Genomic DNA, 25,262 nt, shown 5'->3' with positions numbered 1-25,262 from the left:
TTATAAGCTCTTCCCGATTTCCCAGCTGGCCAAAATACCATCATATGCAGACTACGCACACACAACAAGCGCATTTACCTCAGCACACAGCATTGTTTTGCATGTTTGAAGTTCCGTCTCTAAATAGGCAATACTTCATAAAATCTTTAGGTTTGGTGTCTTTTGGTTCGGTGATAAAATTACCAATCTGAACGCTAATCGGACCAGGACTAAATGTTTTTTTTTTCTTTTTTGGTCCGGACCAAATGAACCAAACGAACCGAACTACAAGTGTGAATGCACCCTTAATTATCTCATTAACCGCAACACTGCTTCATTGTTACTTATAGTTACTCATACTCAAAATCCTAATATTAAACAGCCCAAACAACACTTACAGATGAACATGTAAATAAATGAGGACAGAGAAAACCAATGGAATAATAGCACAGTGGAATGGAAAAACACATTCTGTGTGAACGGCCCCTAATGCTGATTAATGCTTTAATCAAGATCTCTGTATTTAGTTTTTCACCAATTTCTATGTAAACATGCATTAAATGAGTTCTGAGACATGCTGGTCCTCAATCTATATTCGACAACATATACAAATGAAATAATATTAATAATTTTATGAATAAAGGTGGAAAATTAAAGATATGTTGAAAAACAAAAAAATTATTTTAAGTTGTGACATCTTAAGTACCAATGTAGTGAAACAGCTGTCAGCAGGAGGTGCTGCAGCACCCCTAGTTCCTGTGGCCATGGTATTACTTTTAACAATGTGTGTGGATTATATAAACACTGAGCAGTGTTCATTTAACACTGGGTATTTTGCTTTGTAGCCTTTGTCTGTGTATGTGGATCAAGTATATCTTGAGGCTGTGGTCTGACATGCTGGTTTCCTCTTCCTGCTGTTTGTCGAGAAGTTTGGGGCACTTCCTTTAATGTGAAAGAAGAGCACAACAAAGAGCTCGTAAAGGCCTCTTCTTACAGTCAGTGCACTGTAAACATAATAATAATAATAATAAAGAAAGAAAAATTCTTCAAATTCAACTTTTTGGTTCAAAAGCTGCCTTAAATTAAGTACAATCAAAGTGTCTGTACAAGTCATTCCAACTCATTATTTTAAATATTGTCTAGTGTTGGATTGTCTACTGTAAATGTAGGATAAACATATGTGACAAAGTTGTTTCTATGACAGCTCAAGCTCTCTGATCAGTAGCGTGTTTACCCACCACGCAAAGCACGCAATTGCGAGAGGCCCCTGCGATTTCTCCTGAGGGGGACCGCCCAGTGGTGTAGTCTATGTGATACACAGGTATATGCCGTATACCCACTAGGAAAGGTCAAGGATTTCCGTATACCCAAGTACAAGGATACGGATTTGGCGCTCTTTAATGTGGTGTGACAGAGCGCTGTAGCACCTCTGTTCAAGAGAAGCAGCAGCCTGAAGCGCATGTGAACTGATCCTCTCCAGTTACAGCACGAAATAAACATGAATGAACATCTAAAGGTATGTTAAAAGATACAGTAAAACTTATCGAAATCCGTATCATGTCTCGTGTAATCGCTCGATCAGAGTTTCAACTGCGGAAAGACGTTAATAAAAAAAGCTTGTAAACAAACAAACATAACGTCACATTTACCTCAGGACAAACATATTCAGTGACTATAAACTCGTTAGTCAGCACGAAAAATTAACTCTAGAGGAGCATTTAGCTAAATATATGCACCATATTACAAATTAATTTTTTAATGTAAAATAATTTTTAATGTTCTTTAATAGCCTATGCATGTTTGATTAAATCCATCAAGTTGACAGCCACCATTTTAATGTTTATGTTTCAAAAAAACGAATTGGAGTAGAAATAATTTTAAAGTTAATAGGCCTATTATAACTTTATTATTTTAAATTTTTAGTTAATTTTAACCTTCAATATTAATGTAGTACCAACTGATTCCCATGTATATTTTCAAGCATTAGTTGAGAGATTTTTTTTTTCTTGAGAAAATTTGCCATGTACTGTACCTGATATACAGTATATCAAAAATAACTGATATTGAATCGAATTGCATGCTTGTGAATCGAAATGCATAACTATGATGACAACCTGGCAGGAAATGGTGGAAAACAGAAAACAAAGTCCAAATAGGGTGATATTGTGACATACTGATAAGCCTCATCTTTACATTGTTAATAATCGTTGCAACTTGCACTCTTAAATGTGCATTGAAATTACCAGCTGATAAAACCTATGATCCAGGGACCATATTCATATAACATCTAAGGCTAAATGTAGATCTTAACTGACTTGGTTAGATGGTGATTGACACTAAACAGTAGAAAATCAGTCCAGATCTCCAGCTGTAAATGTCATTGGTTATTAATGTCTTGTGTTGCTTATAGTAAATTGACATGTTGATAACACACACATAAGCAGTCTTACAGAATGCTCTCAATTACATGAGGCTTAGATTAGATGCATACTATATGTGATAGTATGCATATATGAATACTATATGCATACCCGGAATGCGATCGCGGGGCCCCTTCCCGGAGATTTGCTTAGGGCCCCCAATAACCTAAACATGCCCCTGTCTCTGATGTACCACATCAGTTTCCAAATTCCTCGCTTCATTTTATTCGCTAATTGCTGATATAGTGCTCTCAACTGCTATGCACTATAAGGGATTGGATAATGAGTGTAAAAAAAAGTGATTTTGGACACAGCAACAGAGTCATCGAGGGTCAGTTCCTATGCTAGAGTCAACCTCTACCTTAGGGCTATTCAGAGTCAAGGAATCAACTCATTTGGAGTTGACTCCCCATCACTAGTTATTAGCCAACAGAATAAAACAATCTATTCTGAAACATCAATATTAACTACAGCTAAACCTCTGTTAATTCTCAGTAATAACTTTTGTAGATGTATGAAAGAAATAAAGTCAAACTGGTTAGTAATAAGTGAAAATGGTAATGCTATTTTTGGAGTTGTTTACTCATCCTTAGCTGATATGTCAAGAGATTTAATGTACAGTTGATTTAATCTAAGGCTGTGGCTGGAAGTCAACTGTAGTTGTGTTTCCGCTCATCTCTTCTCATCTGTTCCTCTTCAGTGATTCTGCTTGTTAACATCAGATGTCTTCACTAATGCTCAATCTTCACAGTTATCTCATTCATTTCAACACTGCTTCAGTGTTACTTGTAACACTGGGGATTTTGCTGTGTATGTGTGTCTCTATGAATGTTAGGTGTCAAATGTATCTTGAGACTGCGGTCTGAAGTGCTGGTTTCCTCTTTCTGCTGTTTGTTGACGTGTTTCTGTTCTCTTCTCTCACATTAAAGGAAGTGCCCCAAAGAGCTACACTGCAATGACTTGCAATCTTTTATCAGTAAAATCTTATTTATCTTGTTTTGAGAATAAAATAAGATGCTTAAGACTGTTTTAAGATTATTTGTGTTTTTTTCTTTCTTGGTAAATCTTAAAGTTAGTTCTGCACAAGCATCTGCACCCCACGGTTTGGGTCCTGCTGCTGCTGAGGCACAGTGGAGACTTCAACTGCAGGTCAAGCTGGCTGAGGAATCTGATAAAGGGGTTTCACTTTCTAGAGCGATCTGCTGGATCAGGAGCCCCATTCTATCCACCTTATTCCTATGCCCCATGATGCTTTGCTCAAATTATGGGTGTAACTTCCGTTAAGCTGTAAACAATTAGTGAAAGACTCGCTCTATGAACGCAATAATACGTTTTCTTTAAACTGGGTACAATGAGATGACATTATTCTACTCATCCTTCAACCACTGAACATTAAAGGACATTAAGTGTAAAGTATAGAAGCATCAACAAGGTATTTTCAACTCCTCCTGATGCTCCTGCTTTAGCATCACACGCATACATCGTGCTGCTCACATGAACATAAAGACATAAACACAGAAGCTCTGCACTGTGCTCATTGCATCAGCTGCATAGGAGACTGACAGGGAAGAGGAAAAATTGTTGAATAAAGTCGATATTTTCATTTTTGCGCACAAAAAGTATTCTCAACGCTTCAAAACATTAAGGTTGAACCACTGTAGTCACTTTGACTATTATAATGATGTCTTTTGTACCTTTCTGGACTTTGAATGATGGTAATTATGTTGCTTTGTATTGGGGATAAAAAAAAAAAAAACTTGTGCGTTGCAAGGAGAAGAAGTGACTGCAGAGTCATGTATACTGTTCTTTGTTGATATGCCAAAGAGATTGACTGAATAATGCTTTCACAGTTCTGTTAAGCACTGCCTGGCCTCCATTTATTGCAACTAGGCTCTATTTTACATTTGATTACTTTATTCAATTGCTGTACCTGAAAAGCACAGTTTATTTTATTTGTATCTTTGCTCTATTGCATTTATCTGTGCTGTTGTTTGTAGATTTTTGTTCTTATTTTCTTTACTTTTTTTTTTTTTTTGACATTAGTCCTTTTTTCCCTAAACATAGCATATACTGAACCATACCGAATCTGTGACCCTTAAACCATGAAAAAAACCCCGTGAGTAATTTGAACACCCCTAGCATGCATGCACTGGTATCTAGGCACATGTAGCTAACACCACACTGGTGGATCACTAGGGACTTTTCGTACATGTAGGGCTAGTTCACGCTCCTTTCATGTATCTCATGGCAGCTCACGTCTAAAGGCTAGATCTGCCTGAGGAAATACATGAGTAGGCAGATCTAGTCAGTCAAGACCAAGCATATACCCAATATCACTGTTCTTTGTGTATCATCATTATGTTTATCCTACATTTACAGTGGGCAATCCATCACTAGACAATATTTAAAATATTGAGTTGGAATGACTTGGACACTTTGATTGTACTTAATTTAAGGCAGCTTTTGAACCAAAAAGTTGATTAGATTTAATTATATCGAATGGAACTAATCCTACTGAAATAGATATTCTACTGCAAAGTGACAATGTCACTGATCACTACCTTGTAACTTGCGTACTGCGTGCTGCTAATATTTGCCAAATCGCACCATATATTTCGACCAGGTACAACAATTCTCCCAACCACCATAGATAGACAGATTCACAAATAACCTGCCTGATCTGTCCCAAACACACAAATGAATGTGAGGATCATTGACTAGCAGTACGGGCACCATTTTCTCTCGTACATTAGAAACTGTTGCACCCATCATATTAAAAAAGGTCAGAGAGAAAAATACTGCACCATGATACAACAGTATTACTCACGCTATCAAAAGAGAAACTCGCAGTCTAGAGCCCAAATGGAAACAATTTTGTTTAGAGGTTTTCAGAATCTCGTGGAAAGACAGCACTTCCCATTACAAAAAGCAGCCAGGGCCAGCATCTCCACAAACTCATAGAAAATAACCAAAACAATCCAAGTGTAACCCACCAAAAGTAACAAGAAAGGGTTAACTTAAGTGATGGGTGCAGTTATGGTTGTGGCCTGTAGGTGTGCAGGTGAGCAGTCTCAAGAGAGCAGAGCCAGCGTTAAGGCCGGAACACACCAAGCCGACGGTTGGCCGTCGGGCAGTTTTTGTTCGTCGGCCGACTAAGTTTTCTCAGTGTTCCGCACCGTCGGCTGAAGTTGGTTCTCGTCTGCTTTTTTCCGGCCGATTTGAAATGTTGAATCGGCGTCGGCGCTCGTCGGTCCGTCGGGCCACCTGATCATTCTGATTGGCTGTTCATATACTGCCACCTGCTGGTACGGAAATGCATTTCATCTTGCGCAGAACGGACGTGCTACTTGGCCGTCGGGTGTCGAGCGTCGGTTTGGTGTGTCAGGGCAACTTTGGACACAGACGCTGCCGACATGAGCCAACCCCGCAGTCTGTTTTTGTCACCACTAGTTCGTCGGCGTCGGCTTGGTGTGTTCCGGCCTTTATACAGCGTTGTGAGATTACTGTTTTGAATCCACCTGTGAAAAAGGTTACGTGATGCATGATATGCTCCGAGGAAACAGTTCATCACTTTTTCCCTCATTATCCCGAACTCTGGTGAGTCATAGTTTAAGATAATTCTGTTTTATTTTAATGTTTATGATCATCGTTAGTAGATTTACTCTTAAAACCAATCAGAGCGATGTTCAGTGATGTTGTGATGCGTTATTTTATTGAAAAGATGTGATGAAAATGCCATTGCGTAATGTTGAATTGCATCATTTAAATAATTTACTAAGTGCTTTATACGAACAAAATATCACAAAAATTCATGTTTATACTTTATTCATCAGTATTTCTGCACGAAACTGAGTTTATGAGGGATTTTACATGTAAAAACTCAAGTTTAACGTGACACCAACCTGTTATGTGTTAATATGAGGAGAAAATAATTATTCATGGTACAACAGAGTGAAAATCATTTTGAAACTGATTACAATATGTATGTGCAGATTGTTTTTTTTTCCCCCTTCCTATTTCTTGTGGTCTTTGATGCTACAAGGTTGTTGGATCAAAGATGGCGAGCCGGTGAAACTCCGGAGAAGAAATATCGTAAGCAGTGAAGTTTTCTACGTGTTATCTCGCAGCGATTTTTAGAATCTTCAGTCTCCACGGAGCCCTGGAACTTTTGTGAACCTTGAGTGAACCTACATGAGGATCAGATAAGAACTTTTTATCATATTCACTATCTGGGTAGTTATTGACGAAAAAACTATTTTACTTATTCTTTCTGGTTTTCTTTTATGGGCCCAAGTTTTATTTTGTTTATTTTATTTAATCAAATTGCACTTTCATATTCTAAAAGGAATGGTGAAATAAAACTGTGCATTTGTTAAATATTACTTGTTGTTGTTGTTGTGACTCACAAATACTGCCTCCTAGAGCCTAGGTCTTGGATTTCAGTGGTTCTAATATCTTTTAGCTGGAATTGAGTGGAATCGCTACACAAGGTTCTTGTTTATTACAGTGGCTAGATTAACAAATAAACAGACATCACCTAAACAAAATATTCCACTACAGTTTAGTAGTAATGACTTTATGAATTTCTTCACTGAGGAAATTGAAAGCATCAGGAATACTTTTGTAAATGTACAACCTTTGACAATATTTTATGATCCAGCCTCAATTATCGCCCATCAAGAACAGTTGCAGCGCTTTACAACTATAGGACAGGAAGAGCTAAATAAACTTATCACTGCATCCAAACCAACAACATGTTCCATTACCCACTAAACTACTGAAAGAGTTGTTACCTAGCAGAAAAGCCTCTTCTCAATATTATTAACTCGTCTTTATCTCTAGGTCATGTTCCAAGACCATTCAAGCTAGCAGTTATTAAGCCCCTCATTAAGAAACCACAATTAGATCCAAATGTATTGGCAAATTATAGGCCCATTTAAAATCTTCCATTTATGTCTAAAATACTAGAAAAAGTTGTTGGCTCAATTGTGCTCCTTCTTGCAAAAAATTGATATCTATAAAAAATTTCTGGATTAAGGACTCATCTTAGCACAGAAACTGCGCTCGTTAAATTTACAAATGACTTACTTCTAGCATCTGACCAAGGCTGTATCTCAATACTAGTGTTACTTGATCTTAGTGCTTCGTTTAACACTATAGATCATAAAATACTCTTAGATTGACTACAAAATTACACTGGTATTCAGGGACAGGCATTAAGGTGGTTTAGATTGTACCTATCAGACCGTTACCATTTTGTCTATTTAAACAGGGAAAAATCATAGATAACATCAGTAAATTATGGAGTGCTGCCACAACTGCCAAAGTGTGATTCAACATGGTATTTTTGTTTACCACTAGTGCATGCTGATGACGTTTTATTCTTCTATAGAAACTTGCATCGTAGCCTACGAGTCAACAAGTGTCATCATCGTACAATCTACTTGCATGTCGTACCCAAGTTTAATAGATTTATGTCACACAGTTTGATTTGTAATGATCTTATAGGATTGCTAAAATCGTGCAGTCTGTACTGGGCTTAACTGTAGATGGTGCTGATGGAATAGCATAAATGCTGCCATTAACCCGGTAAAGCTGAAAACAAAGCAGCTGTGCTATTTTATGTTTCTAAACAGTATTTAAATGTTTCAAACAACTATTCAGATTTTTGGTGTTCATCACAGCACCAAACTGTCACAATAACAGAAGGAGAAGACTAACATAATGTAGGTAACATAAACAACAATGTCTTTATTAACAGTTAAGAGGCAGCATGATAAACAGGTGGGTATTGAATTCAAAGTAGCAGGCTTGGGAATCAACAAAGACAAAGGTGCTGTGTGAAGTGGTTGTATATACAGTATTTAAGTCCTAATGAGCATTTGCAGGTGATTAGAATATGGGTGAAAATGATCTAGTGGGCGGAGCTGACAGGTCTGGTGCTGTGGTTGGAACTAAGACTGTGACACAAATAGGCCTACATAAATACTTGAAAAGACTTAATGCTACTTATTATTATTTTTTTTATTTTTTTTTTACATTTGTTTACACACATTTCAACATTTTAATATGGACTAAAACATGGCCTAGGTATTGATAGAAAATGTTTAAATGTTTTTTTGTCCTTATTCTTTATTACAGTTATTTACAGTTCTTTTGCACTTAAAAAAAAAAAAAAAGTTTTAGTTTTTAATGTGGTGTTTTATTGAATTACACCTTAACACACCCTTAAACCTACCTATAGCACCAAACCTGTCTCTAATCTTACACGTATCCCACCTCAATAGCAGCAAAAGTGTTTTGCAATACAATATGAACACAATAAGTACATTGTACTTATTTTTTTGATGTAAGAACATAGTAGTTAAGGCCACCTACTATAAAGTGGGACCCTCTTTTGTTTTGTATCTTAATTCAGTACCGTTCAGCAACTTTCATGACATTTCCACTAGCAGCAGCTCTTCTAATCTGGTAACCACGATTGCAAACACAACTGCAAAGTTGCAAGTTTTGCACCATCAGCAAAACTGAATGCTGAAGTTTTGTGGGTTCTTGCTGTGGGTATGCACCTCCATCTGAGATGCTGGACCACTGATGAAACAGATACTTATGTTAAATTCCACTATTATGGATCAAAACAGAGAACACAGCTCTAGTGTGGAATGATTACTTGGTTTTTGAAATGCCAGTAGGATGGTGGAAGAACATTAGAATAAAAACAGATGACAATCAGTCATTTGATGTGCCATTGGATCAGTCACGTCACATCCAGTTATCCATGTTAGATTTGAACTTTAACATGTTTTAAGATGTTACAGATGTTGTGTTTACTATTTGTATATTTTACTATGGAGTTGAGTACTGCTTTGATATCACATATATAATACAAACACAAGTATTTTGAGAATGGTAAGTTTGTTCTTTATGTGTGTACGATATTAATTTTCATTTATTCAGGTCTTAAAAAGGCTTAAATTTAATTTTTGTTTTTAAATGTGCAGCAACCTAGTAATAAACACTTTTCAAATTTAGGTTATTTTAAGTTTTTATTTTTTAGCCCAGAGCCCCTGTCTCTGCTTGTTATTGCACCAATGAACGTGAGTGACCTTCTGGTCTGGGTAAATTTATTTACCTAATTTCAAGCTTGTTAAAATGTGTCTGCTTGTTTTAGTGTGTGACTTACAGAGGAATCACTGACTGTTTAACAAATGAGTTTGGATGAGGTGTTTTTAAAAGACCTGATCCCATCACAACTTCATTTCATAATCCATTTGCGAATTTAGATTGCACGTTAAAAGTGGAACTACTTCAGATCTTTTTCTTCTTGGCTTGCAGACGTGAGTTGTTGAAAAACGATGGCATTTGTTAAAGAGGTGCTCATGAACCCACTGATGGAACTGGCAGGAGCTGAAGTTTTTATTTCATCTTTTTTCTGTGAAATGTGTCACTTTAATTTTCAGTGGGATTGCAATGGTTGTAATTATTATATTTGCCATACAGAAAGGCCTCCTGGCTCAGACTGAGGACCTTCTGGCTGTGAGGCAACAGTGTTACCCACGAGCCAATGTGTCACCCATGATCATTATTTAAGGTTAGTAAATAACTGTCTCTCTCTCTAAGCGGATGTTGGGCATGAGTGGGTGGAGGTGGCATGTAGGTGAGAGTGCTACAAAACATGTCTCTATTCTTTCATTTCGACTTTAATGCAATACCTGCCAAATAGTGAGCTGTTTTTAACTCACATGTTATAAATGCTTAATAAATGTATTTATTCACACTTATTTAACTCAAAACCAGATTCCTGGTTTATTTCATGATGCAGCAAAAATTGACTATCATAATTAGACTGAAGGGTGTTGTATTTGTGCTTTTCTTATTAATATCTCATGACTGCCACTTACTATGTTGCTTACTAGAAGTTTCTGTCTTACCCATGATACTCTCCAAAAAGGTCATGATGCCTATCCACAGTTTGTTTATCAAGATGAAATTGAACCTTTTTTTTAATCAATATATTTATTTTCACATAGCTATACATTTCTTTGCTGCTGTCAGAGTCATGTTAACAAAATGTAAATTCTTCCTCTGATCAAATTGGAGGACTGATTCATTGCCCAAGAGTGAACCTTAATGTAAAGTGGAAACCTGTGAACCATTTATTCATGAGTTATAAACATTAATAACCTGTGAAAGTGAACCTTAATGTAAAGTGGAAACCTGTGAACCATTTATTCATGAGTTATAAACATTAATAACCTGTGAAAGTGAACCTTAATGTAGGGTGGACACTTGTGAACCATTTATTCATGAGTTATAAACATTAATAACCTGTGAAAGTGAACCTTAATGTAAAGTGAACACACGTGAATCATGTATTTATTAACACACACACAGAAGATATACAGTATTTTTTTCCCCTGGTGACATTTTATTGTTGAAATATTAATAAGCAATTCATAATTATTCTTGATATCATGATAAAGGATACTGTAACTTTAGTATTTGGGCATCCACACAGTACCTGCGCGCGACAGAAGCTGGAGCGGGTATTTGTTTAAGATAACTACAAACTAACACAGCGATTACACATATAATATCTTGATAATCAAGAAGTCAGTTTTTATACACTGCTGTGGATAGGCATCATGACCTTTTTGGAGAGTATCATGGGCAAGACAGAAACTTCTGGTAAGAAACATAGTAAGAAAAGTGGCAGTCATGAGATATTAAGAAAACCACAAATACAACACCCTTCTGTCTAATTATGATAGTCAATTTTTGCTGCATCATGAAATAAATCAAGAATCTGGTTTTGAGTTAAATAAGTGTGAATAAATACATTTATTAAGCATTTATAACATGTGAGTAAAAAACGGCTCACTATTTGGCAGGTATTGCATTAAAGTCACCCTTTTTATTCATGCAGTTATAACGGTTTATTAATGATACATAATGCATTTGTAAATGACTTGTTACTCATTAACAAACACCTTTATAAACCTTTTACAAAGGGAACCTTAATGTAAAATGTTACCGAATGTTACCGAAACAAGTTAGGGGGTGCTTCTTAATAAAGGATCATATGTGACACTGAAGACTGGAGTAATGATGCTAAAAATTCAGCTTTGAATTTGTATAAAATTTCATGAGGCAGTTTTTATAATTAAGTTGTTATTATAATGTCCTTATTATAAAAGTAAACATAATAAATGTGTAAGTGCATTTATGCTCCTCTGCAGAGTTCTTTTTTTCTATCTAACTAACAATCTGTGGTCACTGAATGGCTTTCCTGAGGTAAATGTGACTGTCTCATATTGTTCTCAAGCTGTTTTGCTGACATCTTTCTGTGGTTGAAACACTGACTGAGCATGAGAACAGTGTCAACTGTTATGAGAAAGTGTGGGGTTTTAGCTAGAAGGTAAGTGCAACAGAGAGAACAAGCAGATGAATAGATGCAGGGATGCTTGCTTTTGTGTATCAGTGTTTGTGTGTGACTTACAGAGGATAATGAGTTTGGATGAGGTGTTTCAGAGAAACCTGATCCAATCACAACTTCATTTCCATTTGAGCATTTAGGTCTGCACATTAAAAGTGGAACTTCTTCAGATCTTTTTCTTTTTGTCCTGAATGGTTGAAGAATGATGGCATGTGTTAAAGAGCTGCTCATGAACTCACTGATGGAACTGGCAGGAGCTGATCTGAAGACATTTCAGTGGAACTTAAAGAATGATGAGCGTATATCAAATTCTGAAATGGAAAATGCAGATATCTTAGACACAGTGGATAAAATGGTGGCACGATATGGACCAGAAGAAGCGGTGAAGATCACAGTGTACATCCTGAGGAAGATGAACCAAAATCTTCTTGCTGAACAGTTGGAGAACAAACACAAGCAAGGTAACGTTTTATTTACTGACTGTAATGTGAGTGATTGTTTACAAGAGTGATGGTTCGACATAAACCTTCCTCTTTGCTCTGATGTGTTTGTGTGATTTATGTTTCCCAGTGAGTGATCCTCTCTCTCTCTCTCTCTCACACACACACACACACAGCTCAGGCTGAGGGCAATATGAAGACATCTTCCCCTGTTGGAGCTGGTTCGAAACAGATCTGGGGTAAAAAAAAAAAAAAAAAAACCTTTCTGTAGATGCACACAAGGGAAAATATAACAGCAGTGATTTTATGAAGGGTTAAATGGTTTACAATAGGGGGTGTAACTGTTCAATTTACTCAAGGTTTTAGGGTAACAGTTTTGTTACGGTTTGGTACATGCTATGTTCTGGAAAAATAGGACAACTGTAAAATATAAATAAAGAAAATAAGAACAAATAATCAAACTACAAGCAACAGCACAAATAAATACAATAGAGCAAAGATTCAAATAAAGTAAACAATGCTTTTCAGGTTTTTCGGGTATCTAACAGTAGTTTTCAGGTAGGCCTAAAGAAAATGAATAAAGTAATCAAATATAAAATAATACTGCATATTATCTTCACTGTATAAAGTGAACTATCAACACCCGGAGAATGACAGCACAAGTGACTGGTCATATTAGAGCATACGGCACTCGCAGTGAACAAAGTTTACAAAGAGTGACTGTTTTGTCCACGCTTTTTGATCATCGCTGTTGTAATGTATTGGGAAGCCAGAATGCATGTCCATCGACTGAAATATACATTATCTGAACTCTGTTTTGCACATTACTATTTTCAACAAACCATATTATAGATGCGTCATCAGGTTTAAGATGAACCGCAGTGCAAGTGCGTGCTGAAACGTGGGTGGATAACGGTACAGTTCAATTTCAAGAACCGTTACACCCCTAGTTTACAATGGTCTAAAAGCCTTAATCATAACATTTTATGCTGAAAAGGTTGACCAAGGTTGGCACTGGTACCAGAATGATTTGGTGTCAGCAAGACACGATTACAATTACATGCAAAAGAAAAACAGTATGGCCTAAAGTCTGATGGTGACAATCCAATAAACATTCTGGAAGGAATTATAAAAAATATTTAGACATTTTAAAATGTAAACCAATGTGTTATACCAACAGACAATAAACTGGAAGAAATTTGTCAAACAATAGAGTTGTTGGATTATCATCTCTATTGTTTATTTTAAAGCAGTCAAGTGCAGTAAGCAGCAAAGGACAACTTCATTTGATACCCTAACTCTGTCTGAGGGCCAAAGACTGTTTTTACTTATGTTAGTAGGGGCTAGTACTAGTTTTTCACAGCAAAATCCCCAATGTTAAATTAGCACTGCTCAGTGTTAATACATTCTACACTACAGAATGTTAAAAGTAACACTGAAGCAGTGGAGTTAATGCAATAAATAAGTGATTAAGTGATGGTTGAACATTTGTGATGGACACCTGCTGTTAACAAACAGAATCACTGAAGGTAAGATCAACAAGAATTAAAAATGAAAATGAGATGAGCAGAAACACAACTACAACTGACTTCCAGCCACATGGCCTTAGATGAAATCAAATGCAAATAAAAGAACATTAAATCTCTCAAGATCTCAGCAGAGGATGAATAACCAACTCCAAATATATCATTGCCATCTTATCAATCCAGTTTGACTGTTTCTTTTTTATGTCTACAAAAGGTCTTACTGAAAACTAACAAGAGGTTTAGTTCTAGTCAATGGTGATGTTTATCGAAAATACCTGAAGCTGTCTGCTTTTGACATTCAAATGACTGATGTTAAGTAGTATCAACCACTCATGTTGTTTACAGTAGTTTGATGTTTTACTCAAAGCAAACAATAGTGAGGTTACTAAACTGTAACAGCTTAATCTTTGCTGCATTTTTCTTCTTTCTCAAAGGCTCATTGGACCATAAAGCTGCTCCTCATGATTACTCAGGGACCAGCCTAAGACTCAAGAACAATTTAAAACAGGACTGTGAGCGGATATTGGTTGGTAATTCACAGACTGGCCATCAGAAATACTTGAATGATATTTACACAGATCTATACATGGTGGAGAATGAGACTGGAGGAAGAGTGAACAACCATGAGGTGAGACAGATCGAAATTAATCTTAAACAATTTGATGCCAAGAACACACCAATCCAATGCAAGAATATTTTCAAAGTTCATGAGGATAGACGAAACAGAAAGGTGCTGACAATGGGGATCGCAGGGGTAGGTAAAACAGTCTCCGTTAGTAAATTCATCCTCGACTGGGCTGAAGGAAAAGAAAACCAGGATATATCCTTCATTTTTCCTCTTCCTTTCCGTCAGCTAAATTTGATCACAAAAAAATTTAGTCTCATGGAACTGCTTCATGAATACTTCTTCAGTAGCCCTGAAGAACTGCCCTCTCTTCCTGAAGGTGATGGTAAAGTCATGTTCATCTTTGATGGGCTGGATGAATGTCACTTCTCTTTGAGCTTTATAGAAGATGACAGATTTACAGACATTCATGAAAAAACAACAGTAAGTAAGATAATTACAAGCCTGATTAAGAAACACCTGGTTCCCTCTGCTCTCATCTGGATCACATCTAGACCAGCAGCAGCTAGTCTGATACCCCGTAACTACATTGATCAGGTGACAGAGGTGCGAGGATTCAATGATGAACAAAAAGAGCAATTCTTCAAAAATAACAGCACTACTGAGGTTGCTGGAAAAATTATCCGTCACATCAGGAAATCTAGGAGCCTGTATATCATGTGCCACATCCCCATCTTCTGCTGGATCTCTCTCACTGTTCTTCAGCCTCAGCTCACTCAAGAGAGCAATAACAAATCGCCCACAACTCTCACAGGCATGTACACAAACTTCTTACTTTCACAGATGCAGCAAATGAAAACAAAATACATTGATGATCCTAAACTTAAAGCTAATACCAGGTCTTTTGATGAGATTATTCTGAAGCTTGGGAAACTGGCCTTTCAACAGCTGGTGAAAGGAAATCTGATTTTCTACAAAGAAGATCTTGAGGAGTCTGGACTAGATGTCAGTGAAGTGTCTGTGTTCTCTGGGTTATGCACTCAGATCTTTCAAGAAGAAAAGGCTGTTTCATCAAGAAAAGTTTACAGCTTTGTACATCTCAGCGTCCAGGAATACCTTGCTGCTCTCTATGTGTTTTTGATTGGCAAAGATGAGAAAGCTAACCTATTTCCTCAATCCTGGAAAGAAAAACTGACATGGAAACTGTCCAAAAATCCATTGTTTCCACTTCATAAGGCTGCGATCAACACAGCTTTACTAAGTAAAAACGGACACCTGGACCTTTTTCTCCGGTTCCTCCTGGGTCTGTCACTGGAGTCCAATCAGAGTGACCTGAAGGAACTACTGCCAGAACTGGAACTTAAAACAGAGAACATCAAAGACACTGCTGACTATATCAAAAAGATAATAGAGAAGGAGAAATCAGTAGAGAGGACAATCAATCTATTTTACTGTCTGAGTGAACTGAAAGATAACTTTGTGGAGGAAATCCAGAAGAATCTAAGCTCAGGAAAACTTTCAGCGCAGAATCTCTCCTCTGTTCAGTGGTCTGGTCTGGTATTTGTGCTCTTGATGTCAGAAGAGACTCAAGAGATGTTTGAACTGCAGAAATACAGAAGATCTGATGAAGCACTGATGAGACTGCTGCCAGTAATAAAAAATACCCGAAGAGCACTGTAAGAGTCTTTTTTTTTTTTTTTTTTTTTACAATCATTCATATACATTGTACATATATATAGATTTATTTGGATCTTAATTTTAAATTGGTGACTTGTTGGCCAAGAAAAATAAGTGAATAAATCAGCCTGGTCTCATTGTTAATAAAATATGGACATTTTGGAAACATTTAAACATAACATTATTACATTTTTTCAGCTGAAAATGTAAAATATTAACAAATCTTTTATATCATAAAGATGTTTGTATAATTGCCCTATGATCATTTTATATTATTTTTTTAGATGCCTAAACCTTACCCCAAACCTAAACATAGTCAATTTATAGAGAATCTAAAAAAGATTACAACGTAACTGACAGAATTGTGTAGGAAAATGACAATTTTAATAACAATATTGCATTAAAATTATATAATTAGATAGTCCTTTGAGTTTGCAGCAGCAGTCACAAACAGAGCAAAATGTTATAATTTCATGTTATAGTAGTAGATGAGTGACTTGCATTTAGTAAATGCAAAAACATGTCATTGATATGAAAATTAAATAAAATAGAATAACAACATTAATGCCACAAATTTAATATTAAATAAGAATTCGTACACATTTGTACGTCTGTAAAGCTGTAAAAGTAATTTATGTTTTAATGTTGTCAATACGTCAATATTGTGTCAGTTTGTATGAAAACATAAATAAATATACGTGGTAGAACCACACTTTATGTAAAAATAGACACAAATACTCCTAAGATCATGTTAAATAAATAAATGTGATATTAAATGTCAATGTATCTCCACCATCAGGCAATCTGTACACAAGGGTTAGTCACTTTATTCCTAATTGCATTATTGTATAACATATTATTCTTAAAACTTAATTCATAAATTAAAGAAACTGAAAAAATTGGTTTAATGTTTTATGAAGAGTATGAAGAGTTGAATTATTGAAACATAAATTTAAAATATAAACTAAAGGATGCCTTTTATATTTATTTTAAAGCATTTAATTTTCTCTTACATTCAGTAATCACTGAACAAATCTGATGGTTTTAGCTTTGCAAACATCAATACATTCAAAGGTTTCTTCCAAGTTATTTGTACTTATATAGATTATAAACCCTACCTGATAAACATATTATATTGCTGTTTTGTCTCTACGCAGGCTACAATGCTGTAATCTCACAACTCAGTCTTGTGAGAGTTTGTCATCAGCTTTACAATCTTCAAACTCTGTTCTGAGAGAGCTGGACCTGAGTAACAATGACCTGCAGGATTCTGGAGTGAAGCTTCTTTCTGATGGACTGAAGAGTCCAAACTGTCAGCTGGAGATACTGAGGTAAATGGTTTTCTTTAAAAGATTTAACAAAATGGTATCACAATAAATGGTCATTAAATTTTATATCCAAATATGGCATTGATTGAATACAAGAAACAAGACGAAAACAACAGCTGCAGGCATGTGATTTTTTTCATATTTATACAGATGGTTGTAGGATTGAATACATCATATTTTATATCATGACGTTTACATTAATTCCCGTCCTAAATAATTGTCAGTGATCGCTTTACTATCCACATGGTAGACCCTCTGGTTTTGAATGGCCATGCTATTAAAATTATTTATATAATTCATGTCGGTTGGCCATGATTATTTGCCAGCATGGACAAGATAACAGCTGTCATGGATGTTTTGACTGCAGTGAACAGCCATTACCATAATCTTACTAATGTCTTACTCATTACTCACTCAACTAATGTCATGTGTACTGTTGCTGTGTGTTTGTAGATTGTCTGGCTGTATGGTCACAGAAGAAGGCTGTGGTTATGTGTCTTTAGCTCTGAGTTCAAATCCCTCACACCTGAGAGAGCTGGATCTGAGCTACAATCACCCTGGAGATTCAGGAGTCAAGCTGCTCTCTGATGCACTCAACCATCCAAACTGCACACTGATCAAACTCAAGTATGTTGAGCTGTAAAAGTTTTTATGTTTTATTATTTAAACTCCTCAGTGTCATATATATATATATATATATATATATATATATATATATATATATATATATATATATATGTATATATGTAAACTTTCCTGCTTGATATCACCATTATATTAATTCAGAATGTCCAGTGTGGGCCAATATCTGGTCACTTTGATTCTCAAATCTGTGAGATAAAAGAAAAAACCCTCTGTGAGCATGCTGATAACAGGATCATATCAGCTATTGTATTAATGTTAATATAATGTCCACTCTTAACAGAAAACATGATTTTTGTGATCTTATGCATGCATGTATTTTTGCACATCATGTGAAGAAAATTTTGTAAATTTTATAAATTTTAAATTACAGTACCAGTCAAAAGATTGGACACATTACTATTTATAATGTTTTTGAAAGAAGTTTCATGCTCATCAAGCTCATCATTTATTTGATTAATAATACAGGAAAAAACAACAATACTTTGAATTATTATTACAATTTAAAATAATGTTTTTCTATTTTAATATACTTAAAAAAAAAATAATGTATTTCTGTGATGCAAAGTGTCTAAACATTCATATTACCTCTATGGTATTTTATATGTTATATATAGAACCTAAATGTTAATGTGCAGTTTAATACATTGCTAACACATTTTATTTTAGCATTTATCACGTATTTCAGTTGATTTCACTCATCTCATTAGCAATATAGTTTGTGAATAGCCAATATGGCAATTTACTAATGTAAGTTATGTGTAGTAAACAAAACCGTGCATCGATCTGCCCCGTTAATTCACACTGAGACACAAAACTTGCAGGATTCATATTTAAAGTCTTTTTGCATTTTAATATTCACAGACACTATATAGCGATTAGAATAAAGAATTTAAGAATGAAAAAAAAACATTCACAATCATCAGCTTGATCTAGTTGATCCTCGAAATTAAAGTGAAACCAGTCATGCTCATCCTCTGAGGCAAATCCTTTTAAAATTATTCCTCACTGCATCTCAAAATGATGAAAAGTACATGAAACTGACTAAACTGGATGTGTTTTTCCGAGCTGATGCATTGCGGGCGTTCACTCTGTTGCATGTATCGCCTCAGAATTTGCATCTGAATAGAGCTCGCGCTTCGTGGGCGTGGCCGAATTAGTGGATAATGAGCTGACTAGCCAACGTCTGACATGTCTCTCTTTTCATACAGATTACATAAACAGAGAATGTTTGAATATTTGAGAATATTTGTTTTTGATTTGACTTACATGATTTAAAACCTGACATTTCACCGTTTCTTTAGATACATTACTCATTTTTGTGTCATTAGTATTCACTAAGTTACAGTTAATTTTATGAGGACTATCAGAATAGAGTTCATTCAGAGAGAGACTGCGGCTCGCGCATCATGTTAAGTTTTCTTTATTTTGCAAAAAAGCACAACATATTGTTTTTACTCTGCGTGTACACAAATAAAAGAAGACATTTCACAGATTAGAATGGTGTATAACTCTTAATTGTATGTCCAAAATTGACTGAGTATTTTGAGTCTCTTTCACACTGATAAGAAAAAAAACAAGGTGGTATTGCTGGCGCGACCGCCGACTCGAGGGGGTTAAGGTATGTAGAATGCTTAAAGTGGACCACTGAAATACCTTTACTATAATAGAATAATTTTGTAACCTAACAAAATCACCAGAATCCCTGCTGGTGGTTCCCATATAAACACAGAGCAGTGTTTATTTAATTTACGCACGTTTCTACATTACAATTTAGAGTAATTTGTAATCAGATGTGATTGTGTCAAAGTAATGTCCATATTTCAGAAATGCACAGTAGATAATACAAATCTACAATAAGATAATACAAATGCTATATATGTATCTATATATGTATATGTATCAGCATTGCTGCATACCATGAACACCCTTTCATGGAAAAGGTATTCCCTGGTGGCTGTGGCCTCTTTCAGCAGGATACTGTGCCCTGCCACAAAGAAAAAATTGTTCAAGAATGGTTTGAGCACAACAACGAGTTTGAGGTATTGACTTGGCCTCCAAATGGCCCGAATGGTTTTACAGGTGGAGGCCACTGACAATTTTTTCCCTACTCATCTTTTCAGACTGTTTTTCACTAGTTTTGCATTTGGCTAGGGTCAGTGTCACTACTGGTAGCATGAGGCGATACCTGGGCCCTCATTTATCAATGGTGCGTAAGGACAGATTTGTGCGTAATGAGTGCGTAAGAACAGTTTCATGCAAAGTGTGGGATTCACCAACTTGTACTTATACATAGAAATGTGTGTAAATATAAGCACACCTCTGAGCATGCTTACGCAGAGAATCTAGTGGTAGAATAGCAACACTACACGTAAAAAGCATTTAAGAGTGTCACAGTATGCATTAAGCAATCCACATATGTCCTGTGTTTCCTTTAATTATAAAACACTCAATTTATCATTTGTCTAGTTTTAAACACGATGCGTAATTGGTGTCAAACCCTATAAAAGACAGCTGTGAAAAATGTTTGCATTGGCTTTTCTTGCGTTATTGGAAGACTTGGCAAACAATGCGCTCCGCAGAGAGAGCGTTTTCCAAGATCGTGCTGATCTGCTTGGTGAGAGTGCTCTCTTTGCCACTATTGCATTGAGGAAAAAACACAATCACGTGATTTTTAAAGGGAAGTGCTGTCACCATATATGGTTCATTGGAGGCATTTCCAAATGCTAATGACCGTGAACGAGCATGGTATTTACGCACATGTGGGATTTATCAACAATGAATGCTTGGATTAAAGGTGGATAAAGCTTCTAAAAGGTCATTAACATTTCTAATGGCACAGCAGACAGCATTTTTTAAAAAGTTATCTGCAGGGCTTAAAACTAACTTTTTGCCACACCTGCCAATAACCGGTGACCTAAAGGTGCAGTATGTGATCTCCCTGAATTGTTGTTGAACACTGTTGATATTTGTAATCAAGCCCCACCAAACCCGCCCCTCTCTTCATTGCTCCGCCTCCAAAATTCATCAACACTTTATTGCACGCTCCGAGTTGGTCTCAATTTAATGTTTCCCCATTCAAAGAGATAGGATCTGCACTTGCATGCCCAAGAGGCGTTTCAAAGATGGCCGCTGAGTGAAATGGCTTTTCTTAAAGGGACGTAGTTATAGACATTACAACAACAGCATATCTTGGTTCTATGAAACCACAAAACCAATGTTACTCACATACGGAGCAGAAACAACACAACCTCTGGATCTGTTTTCAGGTCTTCCTGCTTAGGTCTCTCCAGCGCTGGAAAAATTTTCTAATATTAACGTGGGTCCTAAAGCTCTTGCCTGATTTTAACTTTTTCCAGTGATATTCCTCTGAGATTTTATCTTATGAATTGTCACCTAACCATCTCTCTTTCAACAGTCTTTCTTCAAATCTCCCTCTTGCTCACTCTCTCTCTTCCACCATCATACACCCCTTAATGCTGATTGGCTACACGTTTGTTGTTGTGCTTGGTCTGAGCAACTTTTCAGCTGAAAAAAAATCACTTACTGCACCTTTAAGAAACCGGCCATAAATATTTTTTACTAGCCATGAAACTGTTTTTGCTACAACAAGCAGTTATGACACCAAAATTTTAGATACCAGTGAAAATTCACAATTTTCAGGTACAGAAACTTAATAAAGTAATCAAATGTAAAATAACACTGCATAGTCTTCACTGTATAAATTAAACACAGGCTAATCCTTAAAGTTACAAAAGTTATTCAGTCAAAAGAAGTGAGTTATTATAAGTGATCAAAGTCTTTTGTTGTTTGATTAACATTAAAGGATTAGTTCACTTTCAAATGAAAATTACCCCAAGCTTTATATGTATATGACTTTCTTCTTTCTGATGAACACAATCAGAGAAATATTAATAAATATCCTGACGCATCCAAGCTTTATAATGGCAGTAAGCGTTACCAAACAGGTATGAGCTGAAGAAAGTGTCTCCATCCACATCCATCCATCATAAACATATTCCACATGGATCCAGGGGTTAATAAAGGCCTTCTAGTGTAAAAAAAAAAAAAAAATCCATATTTAAATAGTTATGAAGTAAAATATCTAGCTTCCACCAGACCGCCTTCTGTATTCAAGTTACGGAAAAAATGGAACTGCGGTTGCGTCAGTTCCATAAGTTGAAAAAAGGGAAGGCATAGGATGAAGCGTAAGCTTTTTGAACTGCTAGAGTTTTACACTTGCTTCATAAGTAGAATATGGAAGGTGGTCTGGCGGAAGCTAGATATTTTACTTTATAACTTGTTAAATATAGATTTTTTTTTTTTTTTTACAAACGCTTCACTTCAGAAGGCCTTTATTAACCCCTCGGAGCCGTGTGGAATATGTTTATGATGGATGGATGTGGATGGAGGCACTTTCTTCAGCTCATACTCATTTGGTAACGCTTACTGCCATTATAAAGTTCGAATGCGTCAGGATATTTATTAATATTTCTCCGATTGTGTTCATCAGAAAGAAAAAAGTCATATACACCTAGGATGGCTTGAGGGTGAGTAAAGCTTGGGGTAATTTTCATTTGAAAGCGAACTAATCCTTTAATGACACAGACAGCAGCAGGTATATATATTAGGCTGCTGTCACTTTAAGAGCTGCAGGATTCCAATGTACTGAAACAACTATACTCGCCAATATGAGCATTTTCAAGTGCAAGATGATGTTAACGAGTTCAATTCAGTATTTGCACGCTGTCTGAGACAGATTTCTGGGGGTGCGCTTTAGACGTTTGCACACGGAAGACATCACAGCAAGTAACAAATTGAGCTCCCTTTCTCGTCTTTTTGCGCTTGAATATTTCAATTAGCAAGGCTTAAACTTTTGTCACGATACAGCACTGTGCCGTCAACTATCCCTAACGTCATCCACATTCATATTCTCAAAACTCTGCATTGCTAGAATTCATTCAAATATTACCGGCCAGTTATTGCCTGAATGAACTCAGCCTATCATATTTTAACATGCTGCTAGCAAGTTTTAACATGTTGCTAACATGTTTTAGTATGTTTCTAGCATGTTTTAATATGTTAATCCTGTGCTTTAATTTGCTAACATATTTGAACAATTCCCTAGCATGTTTAAAGCATGTTTCAGCATGTCATATTATCTTTACAATCACTGGAAGCCAAAATCGTATCTGAAAATATAATTTGATTATTTACCCAGCCCTGCACTGCCCTCTCTCTTTGTGTGTGTGCATTTACTGATTTAATGTGGCTGTGTGTGTTTTATAGTTTGGATCATGGAGGAGATTTCAGGATTACAGCAGGACTACATAAATGTATGTACAGCATATGCATACACACAAACCTTTGGTGATGGTTGTCCTGTTTTACATGTCTCTCTTCCTTTGTCTAGATGCTTGTGATCTCACACTGGATCCAAACACAGCAAACACTCGTCTCATTCTGTCTGAGGAGAACAGGAAGGTAACACATGTGAGAGAGTATCAGCCCTATCCTGATCTTCCAGAGAGATTTGATGAGTGGTCTCAAGTTCTGTGTAGAGAGAGTCTGTCTGGACGCTGTTACTGGGAGGCTGAATGGAGTGGAGATGCTGTTATATCAGTGACATATAAAGGAATCAGTAGGAAAGCAGGGAATAACTCTGTGTTTGGACGCAATGAAAACTCCTGGTGTCTGATCTGCTCTGATGATGCATTCATTGTTTGGCACAATAATATGTTCACTGGCATACATGCCCCTTCCCGCTCCTGTAGGAGAGTAGGAGTATATATGGATGTGTCGGCCGGCACTCTGTCCTTCTACAGCGTCTCTGACCCATGCACACTCACACACTTACACACATTCACCACCACATTCACTCAGACTCTCTGTGCTGGATTTGGGGTTTATGGTTTGAACTCCTCAGTGTTTTTGTGTGAGACTGTAAAGCCTATGAGCAACAACAGAGACATCACACACACAATTGACTGAAGCGTTGAATGCGTACGAAACTGCATACTCACTGAGCAGGTCATTACTTTCAGTAAGTACTTACTTATGAGCGCTAAAAGTGTAGGTACTATATAGCCTGATCGCGTTGAGTATGAATGCGATCTGGACATTATCCGCCATGTTGACATTATCATTTGACCTATGACGTTTTCTCAAGCGCGACAACTTAAAAGATATGAGCGACATTTAATTCATCTATCTGTAAATATCTTGATATTGATTAAACTTGCTCATTTTGTGGTCATGTTTAAGAAACAGCTGCCCATTTATTTTGTGATTGTAGTATAGTATAACCAATAAATTTGGGGTTAATTTAAGTTTTATATTTTTAACCCTACTAATGTAACCCTCAGTTTTATCCTTAAAGATATTATTTTTTATTTTAAAAACCACAATCGTGATCTTTTGAATATGTTGTTAATTTCTTTATTTTATATGCAAAAATGTTCATCCACAAGCAAAAGTGGCTTAAATCTCCTTATGTTTTCCTTTTTTTCTTGTTGAATTTAACTATCATTTCATCCCTCAGGCTTATAAATAACAAAATAAATAAATATGTTTTTTGAAGCATTATGATTAATTTTTCAAAGATATTTAACCTCGTCATTGTGCTTTTTTTCTGTGTATTGTTTTGTGGTGCATCTTTAAACACCTTTACCTTATTCTGTATCATTCTCAGGTTAGGTAAGTAAGTCAAATCTGATCTAAATTATAAGTACTTTAAAATACTTACAATCAGACAGAAGACTTCTCTGTGGTCTGTTCAGGTTCAACGACTTAAATTAATGCCACGTGATGCCGAGTTCAGTTATAAAGTTATAAGTTCATTTATTTATTACAATTAGTATTTCTAGCATTACATATATTCTACAAACATTCTATAAAAGTAATTAAATAAAGTATAAATATCAAAACGTTCTTCAGTCAAGGCAATATCAGCGATGGAGACAACATCAGCGTTGGTTCTGGTGCTGGAGAAGCTCTTCAGGTGTGAAGCAGCATCTGCTGTTCTCTTCATCTTCCAGCCTTTTATAGACAGTCTGACTTCTTGAGGTCATCTTCTTTGGAATTCCCCTCCTATGAGTTCCAGGAATCTTCTCAGGACTCGTCTATATAAAGGCCTTCTTGTTGGTTCTGGATTCTTCTCCTTTGCTGTGTCCTGCGCCTCGTCTTCAAGACATCATTCAACGGTAATAACTGCCTTTCTTACTAATACATGTTATTTTCTTACTATTCT

General features: G+C 36.1%; 1 protein-coding gene across 1 annotated transcript; it reads left to right on the top strand.

Annotated features, from left to right (window-relative positions):
• The first annotated feature begins 11,859 nt into the window (after positions 1-11,859).
• On the top strand, positions 11,860-24,618 carry LOC127511063 (NACHT, LRR and PYD domains-containing protein 12-like). Its single transcript, XM_051891441.1, has 7 exons — positions 11,860-12,296; positions 12,452-12,514; positions 14,236-16,042; positions 17,201-17,374; positions 17,825-17,998; positions 23,303-23,349; positions 23,427-24,618. The coding sequence occupies exons 1-7, from the start codon at positions 12,038-12,040 to the stop codon at positions 24,002-24,004; spliced, it is 3,102 nt and encodes a 1,033-aa protein (XP_051747401.1). The 5' UTR covers positions 11,860-12,037; the 3' UTR covers positions 24,005-24,618.
• The last annotated feature ends 644 nt before the right edge of the window (positions 24,619-25,262 follow it).

The sequence above is a fragment of the Ctenopharyngodon idella genome, chromosome 4, assembly GCF_019924925.1.
Source record: "Ctenopharyngodon idella isolate HZGC_01 chromosome 4, HZGC01, whole genome shotgun sequence".
In the NCBI taxonomy this organism is placed as follows: domain Eukaryota; kingdom Metazoa; phylum Chordata; class Actinopteri; order Cypriniformes; family Xenocyprididae; genus Ctenopharyngodon; species Ctenopharyngodon idella.
The sequence above is the reverse complement of the archived record's forward strand: the minus strand, read 5'-3'. Positions and strand labels throughout refer to the sequence as shown.

Coding starts and splice junctions, on each gene's coding strand:
- LOC127511063 (XM_051891441.1), top strand. CDS start 12,038: ATGATGGCATGTGTTAAAGAGCTGCTCATGAACTCACTGATGGAACTG. Junction 12,515..14,235: donor TGGTTCGAAACAGATCTGGG/GTAAAAAAAAAA, acceptor TCTTTCTCAAAG/GCTCATTGGACCATAAAGCT. Junction 17,375..17,824: donor TGTCAGCTGGAGATACTGAG/GTAAATGGTTTT, acceptor GTGTGTTTGTAG/ATTGTCTGGCTGTATGGTCA.